General features: G+C 47.9%; 1 protein-coding gene across 3 annotated transcripts in view; it reads right to left on the reverse strand.

Moving 5' to 3' along the window:
* Positions 1-1,843: 1,843 nt before the first annotated feature.
* Plpp3 (phospholipid phosphatase 3) overlaps positions 1,844-11,578 on the reverse strand; it is a 115,890-nt gene continuing 106,155 nt past the window's right edge. For all 3 annotated transcript variants that reach the window (XM_010603638.2, XM_010603639.2, XM_033767771.1), the window contains one exon: positions 1,844-2,661. In XM_010603638.2, the coding sequence (XP_010601940.1) occupies positions 2,536-2,661 (126 nt within the window). In that variant the 3' untranslated portion in view covers positions 1,844-2,535. The remainder of the gene's footprint in view (positions 2,662-11,578) is intronic.

The following is an 11,578-nucleotide window of genomic DNA, read 5'->3' on the forward strand; positions in this document are numbered from 1 at the left end:
TCTGAAGCATCCTCAGGGCTTTGAAGATGGAGGCGAGCCCTCCAAAAGCTAAAAAGGCAGGTAAAGACTTTCCCCTACAGCCTCCAGAACTGTAGGATAATCAGTGTCTTGTTTTAAGTCACCATGTTTGCAGTAGGGGAGCTAATATAACACCTGTCCCTACAATTTACTGCTTGTGGATCGTAGAAAAGCCATTGTATCTTTGCATGTGTTAGCATTCCTTATTTCTCAAAATAAAAACTGCTGTGGGACAGAGAAGAGCAAAGAGCCTGAACCACTCAGCACAGTGGTGGAGAATAAATGTGAATTTCCAGCTTCCCCTTTGCTTCCATGCTGGGGAAGTGCTAGGAAGGAAAAGAGGAGCCAGATGCCATTCTCCCCATGCACGCTCTTCCTTAGATGTGGGCTACAATGACCCCCCACCCCACCCCAAGAAGCTCCCCAAGGCTGCATCTAGAGCATGGCTCCTTATCTGCCTTTGGGGACCCATGGCTCCCACCTCCTTGGTGAAAACCTTTCAGAAGACATAGTTCTTTAGAAAGGTCTGAGTACAGAGCCAGAAGAGCCTCACTCTTGAAAAGGCTTCCAGAGATCTAACAGCAGCTGAGTTGTCTGAATCCCTTCTAGAGCTGCCATGTTTCCCATTGAGGGAAACAGGAAGTGGGGCCTGGAGAAGGGTCCTGTCAAAGCCTAGGCCTACAATTTGCCATCCAGCTACCCACAGGTTCACCTGAGACAAACATCTGTCACACAGCCAGGGTTCCAATGCTTTCATTAGTTGTGTTATGAGCTTTTATTTAAAAAGCACATTTAATACAAGTATAGTTTCGCAGATACAAGTTTTCACTTTGTATGCTACAAAAGTCTTTGAATAGTATTCTCTTTACAAAATGGAATCTTACAAAAATACTGACAATTTAATGTTTTTATACAATTTTCTCTAGTTGCAGTTATTTTTCTCTTTGTAAAACAATGGCTACCACAGAGCTATGATATTTTAGTTGAGATTAAAAAAATTAACTCAATGCTTTTTTAAGCAGCTAAAGTAAATAACACAGGTCAAGACACAGTTTATAATCATAGTGGGTATAGCTAAAGTTGTTTCAGAAATAATATTTTACAGTTAACTTTTAATGTTTTATACATTATTTATATAATATTTATATATAAAAAATCATAGCTTGCTATATGTTGAAATGAAAGGACGGATTCTGTAGTAAGGATGTGCACATGGTTGACCCATACGGTTATGTGTAGCCCTTTGAAAGGTTTGCATCCAAGGTTGCAAAGCATTTCTTCCTTCCTTCTTTCCTCAGAGGTTCAGTAGAAGGGTCCCCACCTACTGCCTAGAGCGGGACCTTGCTTGGAAGGACACTTGTGGATAGAGGACCAGGAAAGCTCTCCACAAAGATTTAACCCATATGTTCTGCCCAGCAGAACCTACCAAGAACTGCCCTAGGGGTCAACCCCAAGACAATAGTGCTTTTACACAGCTTAGCAAGAGCAACTCTCACCAAGACCCTCTCCAATCCGTTATGCTGACGGGCAGTCTCTCAGGTCTGAGGCCATCTGCTATTCCGGCCCCTTCTGGTTTCCAGTAACCAAAAGGGTGGTTCACTTTTTCCTCTGCCCCACCCCCACTCCCCTGTCTCTTGTACAGAAACCAGACTATGCCTTTGCTCATCTCTAGACCCTCACATGAAATCCTGATAGGCACACAGCAGTGATTTCAAGGGAGATCACAGGAACTGAAGTCTAGCCATTTCTAAGTGTGCATGTGCGCAGTGATTCGTGCATTCACACATCAGCATCCTGTGTGTGACATTTCCATATCATAGGATGCTGAGTCAAAGAAGATACACGAGGGCCTGTGCCCTCCGTCTCTTCTGAAATTGTGCTATTTGTGAAGTTCACTCTTCCACAAAGAGTCTCCTAATCTCTAATGTGAGGGACTGTGGTGGTGGTGATGACGGCTTTGGGACTGGGGATTTGGATTTGGGGTTTGATCCCTGGACCAAGCAAACTTGCTCGTTCCTCATGTTTAAAAACCAAAATGAAACTTCCTGCCCCGAAGTCCACAGTTGGAGGCAAGTGGGGTGGGCAGAAGGTTGGTAGAGGGGAGCCCCATGGCCGAGTGCTGTGCTCATTGTGATCTGGCTTCGTGTGCTACCGGGTGAATTTGCGCTTTTCTCACAGGCCTTGGGGGTTCCCAGATCACAAGGGAGCCCAGAAGCCTCTGCTCACATCCTGTAACTGTTTGCTCCTGAACAAGCCCGCGTTCACTAGAACATGAACACTTAATCCCACTGCACATCCGCGGCTCCAGCACTCGGTGTTAGTCTGCTGTCCTTTCCACATAGGTGAACACTACCTATTTTGGAAGGCCACAAAGTGAGACTTTTTTTTTTCCTTTTCAAAAATCAGTTGGGCGAAAAGTTTTTCCCTACATTCTACTGTCTGATGAGATCGGAGAGAGCAGCAAGAACTTGCTGTCAGCAGTCACTTTACAGGACCCGCGCAGTGGGCGGGCAGCACCTACACCATGTTGTGGTGATTGTTCCTGTCAATAATGTCCACAGGGGAGAGGATCTCCTTCCTGATTGCAGTGGGAGGCAGGGTAAGCATTGTCTTGGTCTTGAAGAGGTCTGACACGAAGAATACCTAGGAGCACAAAGCAGAGATCCAAGTCAGCCATCAACATCCGGGGTCTGGTGCAGGCAGCAGAGGCAAAGGGAAGCGGGGAGGGACACAGACATCAGGCAAAGGTGGCCCCAAATCAGAGGGAAAGATGCTAGAGTTACACTGTTTAATCTGATTGCTCAGATGGGGAAACTGAGACCCAGAGAAGGGTAGGGATATGCCCCAGGTTGAACGGGCATAAAATCTAGTTTAATGGACTCTTAGTCCAGTGCTCTGTATCTGCAACCCCTCCTTATTCCTCAAGGCAAAGAAACAATTCCTAACTGAGAGAAGCAAGTCATAATTAGTCATTAAACCACACTACTCTCCCTTTCCTCACTACAGAATCCAAGATGGAACCGAGAAAGAGCAGCCAATATGAATTCCTGTCAGCCGGAGGTCGAGTCAGGACATAGTGGTGATGGTTTGGCCCTGAAAAGCCTATGACGTCAACCATTTGATGGGGTCAATAAGCCAGGGCCTTGTTGCCTGCAGGTAGGCAACTAAGTTGGAGAAAGGGTCGATGACGATCTCCTATTCGCGCAGCTAGAGTCTGTCCTCTCCCTTGGGATCATCAGGATACATTCACTGACACCAACCTGCACAGTGCAGGGACAGCTCAGAGGGACTTGCCATCTCCGTGAGCTCGGGAGGGAAGACTCAAGACCTTGAAAAGAGCACACGCTTGGTCCTAGATGGCCAAGTAAATACACAGACATTCAGCTGAGCCATGTAGCCATGAGTCTTATTAGTAACCATAAATGGGGGCTGCCATTCATGTGATTTAAAGGGAAATACAAGGTTGGGTTTGAGCTGGAGAATAGAACTCTTCCAAAGTTCCTATATCCCACAGCTTTCCAAGCCAAATCACACTGGCATCACCCACGGACTGTGCCAGGCTCACTAATGATGATGGCACTGCCACTTCCTTCCAGCCACCTGGTGGGCATGGAATAGAGTTCCTAATAAGACATTACCAACATTAAGGCTCTAGAGCCAGGGCCTGGTCACAGGAAGGCCTTGGGCTCTCTAGTGAATCAATTTCTACAACATCCCTTCTGTAGCAACACAGAGATCAATAAAGTGCCACAAAAGCCAAAGCAAGAAACTGGAGGTGCTGGTTACCAAGGGAGACGGGAGTGGGGTGGCTAGAAAATGAGTATGAAAGGAGGCTTATAGATCACTGTAATACCTCTTGTGCTTTTTAATTTTGTACCTGTTACATATAATGCCTACTCAAACATTTAATATTTTTATTTTAAAAAGTTAAATGAAAGCTAGGCTGTTTGTATGCCACTGTAAGAAAATACTAGTGAAGACATGTAACAATCAATTCACTTACAGCCTGAGTCCACTGAAAATACCATTTACAAAGGGGAAAAAAACTAAGCGTTTTCTCCCTTTGTTTTCTAAGGAAGGTAGAAGAGGGACAACTTTGGTACAGAAAGGTGTCTGCTAGCCATCATCAAACTAAGAACAGGGAAGATAAGACCTGTGGACCACCTACCGGTACGCTCCAGGCCTACCAAGCCAGGGAGTGTGTGTCACAAGTGGCCAGGAAGGGGTCTTCAAGTCCTCTTCCCAGAGGAAGGAAATGCTAACAGACCTAAGTGAAGTGAATGTGCTCAACAGTTCAATTTTCAACTCTTATCTTATGTGTCTCGTTTCCTCTCCAGTGGCCTCACTTCTGGACAGTGTCTACTTCTCTACCTGAAAAATTGTCCTCTCTTTCATCCTTTGCTTTATCTTCCAGGACATGGGTGCAACCAATCCCTCCATTATTGGTTCTCCCTTCCACTGGATTTGTGAAGTAGATTCTCACAGTCCTAATTTCTTTTTAATCTTTTTCTCCTTCTTCTCCTTTCTCTTTCTCTTCTCTACTTCTCCTTCTTCTCTTTCTTTTCTACCTTCCTCTATCTCCTGTGCCACCCCCACCCCCAGCCATCCCATCTCCTGTAGGCAAATACAACAGGAAACAACTTGTCTATCCCAGACACACACTTCGCCCTGGAACCATCTATCCCTCAATCTACTGGTCCATCTTGCAATCTAACTGTTGATTATGATCTCACAGCCACTACGCAATAGGGTTTTCATTTCCTAACTTCAAAGTAGGAATAATACAAAGGATAAAGTTCACAATGAGTCAAGAAGACCTAAAGCCATGTCTGTTACATAGTTCAGGACAAAGCACTAGACACCAGTCATTCATGGACCTCGACCAGTCCCACGCTCACATATCTCCGAAACCTTGCTTATGGGCTCTGCTTCCTGGATGGGAAGCCGAGCCCCAGTATCATCCACAGCACTTGGATGGGGCCTTGCACATCTAAGACACTCAATCAATATTTGTTGTTGAAATTCTAAAGCTCTCTCTATTGACTGGGAGGCAGGCACTCTGGCCTTGGCCCTTTGTGGCAGGCACAATGTGTACCAGTTTCAGGGGCATTGCATGCTGAGATCCCACACCCATGGCCAAGGCAGGAGATGAAGGGCGGGTCGGTCTTGCAGAATCCCACCTCCAGCTGGACTCGCATCTCAGCAAGGCTTGAGGTTCCTCCAACACTTCTGGGGACTCGTGAAACACCATCTTGTCAAGACTCAAACAGGGCCCAGTTCTCCTAAAGCTTGAACAGCACAGCACAGAAAGGACTAGTAAAAGTGAAAGTGTCTTGCCTGGAGCACTCTCACTTCCTAAAGAAGACGTTCTCCACCCAGAAAGCAAACGGAGGCCCAGGCTGGGAAAGCCTTGCACAGATTCATAGCTATCTCAGTCTGTGGGGCAAACCCACTCCCAGCCCACAGCCCACACCACAGCTCTCCTGCTGCACAGAAGAACACGCTAGTCCTCAACAATGGGAAAACCAGACTGAGAGGAGGTCACGGTTACAGAGCCCAGCACATTTGCTTTCAATTTCATTTTTCTGATCCTCTGCATTTTAGAAAATTTTTTAAAAACAGAATGAATGTGATTCATAAACACGTATTAACTCCTGCTGTGTGTAAGCCCTGGGAATATAAAGGCAGAGTTCTTTGACCTCTAGAAGTTGACATGCCAATGAGGGAGAAGAGGTAAAAAAAAACAAAAAACAAACAACCAACAACAGTGCCATGTTAAGAACCATGACAGAGGGAAGCAGGGTGTCAGAGTGCAGAGAAGGTGGCACCTGCCCTACACTGTCAGAGGGAATGGGCCTCAGAAGGCATCATCCACAGGCAGGGATCTGAGCTTTGCTTCAAAGACTATGGAGCAGCCAGCCAGGTGGTGAAAGCAGAACGGTTGTCCCAGGCAGAGGGCATGGCTTGTGCACAGGCGCCGGAAGGAGAGGGCAGCATGCTGAGGATCTGCAGGAGCTGGGGAGAGGCTGGAGCAGCATGGTCTCCAGGCCAGGAGAGCAGCTGGCTCAATCTTGAGACGCCTCCTGGGACAAGGTAAGCAGTTCAGGCGGCTCAGCCTTTGGGCCCTGGGAGTGACCATCAAGGCTTCAGCAGGGAAGTGGAACACTGGAAGGGCTCACACTGTGGTCGTGTTAGCATCTGCAATGAGGTGCAGTGAGCCTGAAAGCCGGGGCTGAAGAGTCTAGGGGAGGGCGAGGCATGAACTCTAACCACAGGAGGAAGGCAAAGAGGAAGAACTGGGTTTTGAAAGGTTGAGTCCAGGACTGCAGCTGATAGAGGGGGCACGTTTGCATGCGTGAGGGTGGGGAGGTGGTGGAAGGGAAGCGATGCTTTACTTTCTAGTTGTTCTCTGTTCTAAAAATCCACACACTAGTTTCCATAAATATGATTAAAATGGGGACAATTACGCCGAGGAGGAAAATGATAGCTCTGCTATCTTCTGCCTGCTATTCTTTGGCATTCTCAGATATTGTCTTGGGGGAGATACTCCAACCTCCTGCTAAGTCAGAATGTGATCAGATCCAAGGGTAGAAGATGATCTGATCTATACAGACACTTGACAATGTAGCTTTTCCTTGGAGAGCAAGAGGACACACAAGCAAGGGAGATGAGCATTGGAGGAAGCTCGATCACATGATCAGGAGATAAGAAGCACTCAGGGAGAGGCTCATGGCAAATGTGTCTATGGCTGTCTCCCTCTCTGCACTGCTCTCCTCTACTCCCCATCCGATAAGACAACACCAGTTGTCTTTTGCTATTTAAAGTAGGGCACAGGGGCTTTCAAATCCAAGTTTTGCCGAACACCTAGGCAAGCACTACGTATGTATCTCAGGGAGTATGTATCTCACTCCAAAGGTTATGGGAAGGCAAAGGGCAGAAGTCTGTCACAGTGGCCTGTGTGCTCAGCACCAGTCTACACAAAATCATTTCTTTTTCTCTGCCCCTTATGTACAAAGAGAAGGGGGGGGGAAGAACTAGAAAAAAGAAGGGAAAGTAGGAAGGATGGAGAATATGAATGAATGTGTAGAAGCTAGATGTAGAGACCTGGCTAGTAGGTAAGGTCTGCTTTTCAAGATCTATGTGTCTGGGGCTATTTGGGGGAGTGAATCAGCATCCTGAAAAGGAAGACGCTTTGGCTGTCGCAGTCAGCAGTCACAGGCTCTCCCTTAGAGAACAACCCAGATGGCTCCTGCTGGGTGCTGGCTGTTGAGAGCGCTTCGAGAACAGAGCAGATCAGAAGAAACAGCCTGGTTGGTGGCCACGTGTCCACTTCCACTGCGGTGGGTGGCTGAGTCAGCATCTCTGGGGTCATTTTATTAAGGGCTGATTATGACAACAATATTGTCTTTAAGTGTTTCTAGAGCCCTTGAGTGTTTCGACTCCTGGCAGTGTGCAAGGGTACCTGAAGACAGGAATCACCATTTACACAGAGATTCATATGTGCTCCATTGAGCTTCAATACCAGCACCGGGCAAGCAACTGAAAGCAAAAGACTTCAAAGCAGAAGAAAATAGAGCTGTCTCTTTGGGTATTTCTCAAGGTACAGTTCTCCCATTGCTCTTTTCAGAGGCACCTGAAAAAACAGATTTCTGGGTGCAGTGGAGACCTGGGCATGTGGCCTGCAATTTGCATTTTAGTGAACACGGCAGGTGCCTGTTGTAGAGATGCAAGGTGAGAGACATAAATAGACAGTCTATGGAGGGGAGAAGATCACCTCCGCTCTTAGGTGCGATCGTTTGGGAATGGCTCCTTTATCTCTACCTGGGCCCCACGGGCTGCTCTTTCCTTCTCTCTTTGGTTTCCATACTGGACTCTTAACCAGCTTCCAGTGCCAGGCCACACTTGATGTGCAGCGCTTCACATGCTGTGTCACGTTCCTCCTTCTAGACTGAGCTGATCGAGAGCACAGACTGTGTTGAGTCATCTCTGTCCTTGAGGCTCTTGGCCACAGCTCCCCAACCCCGTGTGGCAACAGAGCCTGTGGGGGCTGCTCCTGCATTTGCTCCAGCGGGCAGTGGCCCTGGGGCTTCCTGGTGCATGGCATTGAGCGGTCGTGCAGAATGAGGAAAGAGCTTTCTTGGGAGGAGAAACAGTCACACTCACACCTGAAGTTTAGGGAGTGTCGTTTAAAGAAAAGGCGTCCTTCCAGCCTTGTCTTCGACTAGACAGAGTTACTCAACTGTAGTCTTTTGACCTCAGTAAAAGGCTGGCTGTGGCCCTCGACACTGAGAACATGCCAGTACTTGTGCTGGGATTTCCCAGCACATCTGAGAGGAACGTGATGGGCTAGAGTGAGTGTCACATGGGAATCACGCAGCAGGAGCCAGTCCACAAATTGCTATTTCTGGGGTGACCCAAGCTAAGTCACACTTAGCTTGTGTAGTCTTAAACTGATACAAAATGAAAGGGTTTTATGATTTCAGGTGACCTATTGCTCCTGTGTTACTGTGCAAATGTTAATGATTAGTACTCATTATAAATCCTGTCTTCCCATAGTTATAGTAAGGCTTAAATCGAGTAATGTATGTGAAAACACTTGGAATTGTGAAAGACTGTTCAAATCCCACCTCAGTTACCATCTGAAAGGCTCATCACTACAAGGTGAAGGAAGTTACTCCCACTAAATGAAGAGAATTTAGAAAGGCAGAAGAGAGAGTGCCGTGGGCCCTTCTGAAGGAGAACATGGTCCTCATTGCCCCCAAAGTCCCACTGCTCTGCCTTGCTGGGATCAGAAAACTCAGTGTGTTCTCTCTCCTCCACCTCCATGTCCCCACTAGTTCTTCAGCAAGGAGTTCCCACCTCTCCTTCTGCACTGTATACGAAAGAGCCATACATCTTCAAGAATCACCTCCTCTAAGACTTTGTCCTGGCCCACACATGCCCTCAGGGAGAGTTAATTCCTGGATCTTGTGATCCAGTGTTCTCCTCTGGTGCTTGCTTGTTCACATGTGTGTCCCCACCAGATCACGTGAGAACCGTCAGGAAGTTACCATATCTAATCTTGTTGGGTGGCCGCCATCAGCAGGTTTAAAAGTTGAGACGAAACATTAAAACATCTCAGGAAAGTCTTAATTGTAAGGTGACACTTCTGTTAGGTTAGGAAGAAAAGGCTATCTCTTACTATGAATATGGTCAAGTGCTGTCTCTGCACTGTAGGCTCCTGAGAAACCAACTCCTTTTAGCTCTGAATCTTTAGGACAAGCACAGTACCCATAATTCACAGTCACTCAGCAGGTTGCCCATGCTAGGCATTTTGCAACTCTTGGTTACTGAATTTGCTATCCAAAAATTGAGTAAGGCAATGTCCTCTCTGTGACAGAACAGGAAGAACACTGACAGGTGAAGTGACTTGTCTACTAGGCCAACTCTTAAGCGGCAGGAATACAACTCCCCTTCTGGTCTCTGCCTCCTCACCCATCCGATGCATCTCAGCAGGGGAACTAGAAAGGAGATTTCAGAGCTACTTTGCAAACTGCAGCGTGTTGTAGAGGTGACTTCAGCACGGTCGGAAGAGATTTGGGAGGTCACAGTACTCGGGCAGCACTGGGATAGATGCAAAGGGAATGTAAGGGCATCTCCTGTTGGTTTGTTGGTTTGTTTTTGGTACCAGGGATTGAATTTGGGTCCTTGTGCCTGCGAAGCAGGCAGTGGAATCACTGGGCTAAATCCCCGGCCCAGGGCATCTCCTGTTGGAAGAGAAGACAGCTCACAAATCCTTCGCATAGGCCCTGCATGCCTGGAGCTGCTGCTGGTCTAGCCACGGAGGACTTAAGTGGTTCAGGATCGTTCCCACTCTGCCTCTGTGTATGCTTGGGTGTGTGCTGTCCTCCCTGTGCCATGTTTCGTTTCCTCTCACTAGGTCATCACTGCTTAACTCTTCCTCACACTGGCTCTCTCACTAGTCTTTCTCCCCAAGGTCACCACACTGGGGCAGAAACAAAGAATGCCCTCGCCCTTCCCTGCATCCTGGAGGAAGACAGTCTCATACAAAAGAGCGGCCGCTTGCCGGGCCACACCCCCGGGAAGAGGAAAACCAGGAAAGACTGCTGTGTGTTTATGAAACTCACCAGCAGCTGCTTCCTCTGCTGAACCCACAGTAATGGCGGCTGGGCCCTCCCTGACCCCTCCAGGGCCCCCTAATTTGCCATCTGTTAGAGGGTCAGCACAGGGGTGACCAGATATGCAAGTTGCCACCAGACAGGAAATGAACTGATGTCGGTCCCTTCATCTGATCTGCAGGTGAGCAGAGCTGAGATCTGTTCGCATCGCCGGCAGGGGTGACTGCGGGTGCAGGTGGGAGGAGGGCTGGGAGATGTAGTACGTGTCTGCAGCTCTGCGCTCTGGCAGGAGAGCGAGAGTGGAGGTCAATGTCTGGGAACTTGTGGATCTGTCCGTGTGCTCTGCTGTTTGGGCTGTGGTTCTCCACACTGCCCTGTGCCCCTCTGGCCACGTCTGTGAAGGGATGGCTAGGGCGCAGGCCTGTCTGGCCCCATGTGCCTGCATCTTCATGCTGAATGCAGGCCACTGGATCCTTTTGGTCTGCATCAGGTTGTATGGTCTTCTCTTTCTGGAAATCATTCAACTAGTGAGCAATCAGGAAAGGCATCGAACCCACTCCCATTTGGCACGTGACCTCTGTCTAGACAAGCCTGCTTGCTGTGACAAAACCAGCCTCAGTAGACTCAGCAAAAGTGTTTGGCTGTCATAGCCTGTTGCCTAACGCTCTCAGAGGCTGAACTGATCTCCTAGGGTAACATACGATGTCACGGAGGACTACAGGACAGGCCATGATCTCCCAGTACAGGGCCCTCTCACAGGCTTTTTGGGGATAAGTCCACCAGCAAAAACAGGTCCAACTCAGTTGCACAGGCAGCCATGTTGCAGAGCCCCTGTAATTCGGTCACCCAGCCTGCAGGGCCTCCAGCTTCCATTCACAGATGGGGACACTGAGCTCCAAGGGAGAAGTATCTTGCTAAGGCCACAACTCAGCTCATCCTTCACGATTACCCAGTGCTTACTGAGCCTCTTTTACACACAGCCACCATCCTACACATTGCCCAGGTTAAGCCCTGGATTCTTCTCTGAAGGCATCCACAATGTAGCTGAGGGGACAGACACAGGAGCTGGTAAGTAACAGAACAGGCCAAAAGCCATGGCAGGAAGAAAGTGCTGGTGGCTAAGACTATTCTGTCCTCAGAGAATAGAGATGGTAAGGTGAGCTGAACAATGGTCCCCACAGTCTACTATCCAGAACCTGTAAAGATACTGCTCTGATCTACAACAGAGCAGATTTTACAGATGAGGTTAAATTTAGGATCTTGAAATGGAGAGCTGATCCTGAGTTATTAATGGAATCATAGTGTGTTTAGGCAGGGGCCTGAGAATCTCAAAAGGTGATATGGTAGACAGGACAGGTGAGGGCCAGAGAGGATAAGCAAAATCTGAAGACTCCACGCTGCTGGTTCTTTTTTTTTTTTTTTTTTTTTTTTTTTTTTTTTTT

This window comes from Fukomys damarensis, unplaced genomic scaffold (assembly GCF_012274545.1).
Source record: "Fukomys damarensis isolate Sample0158 unplaced genomic scaffold, DMR_v1.0_HiC HiC_scaffold_23, whole genome shotgun sequence".
In the NCBI taxonomy this organism is placed as follows: Eukaryota; Metazoa; Chordata; class Mammalia; order Rodentia; family Bathyergidae; genus Fukomys; species Fukomys damarensis.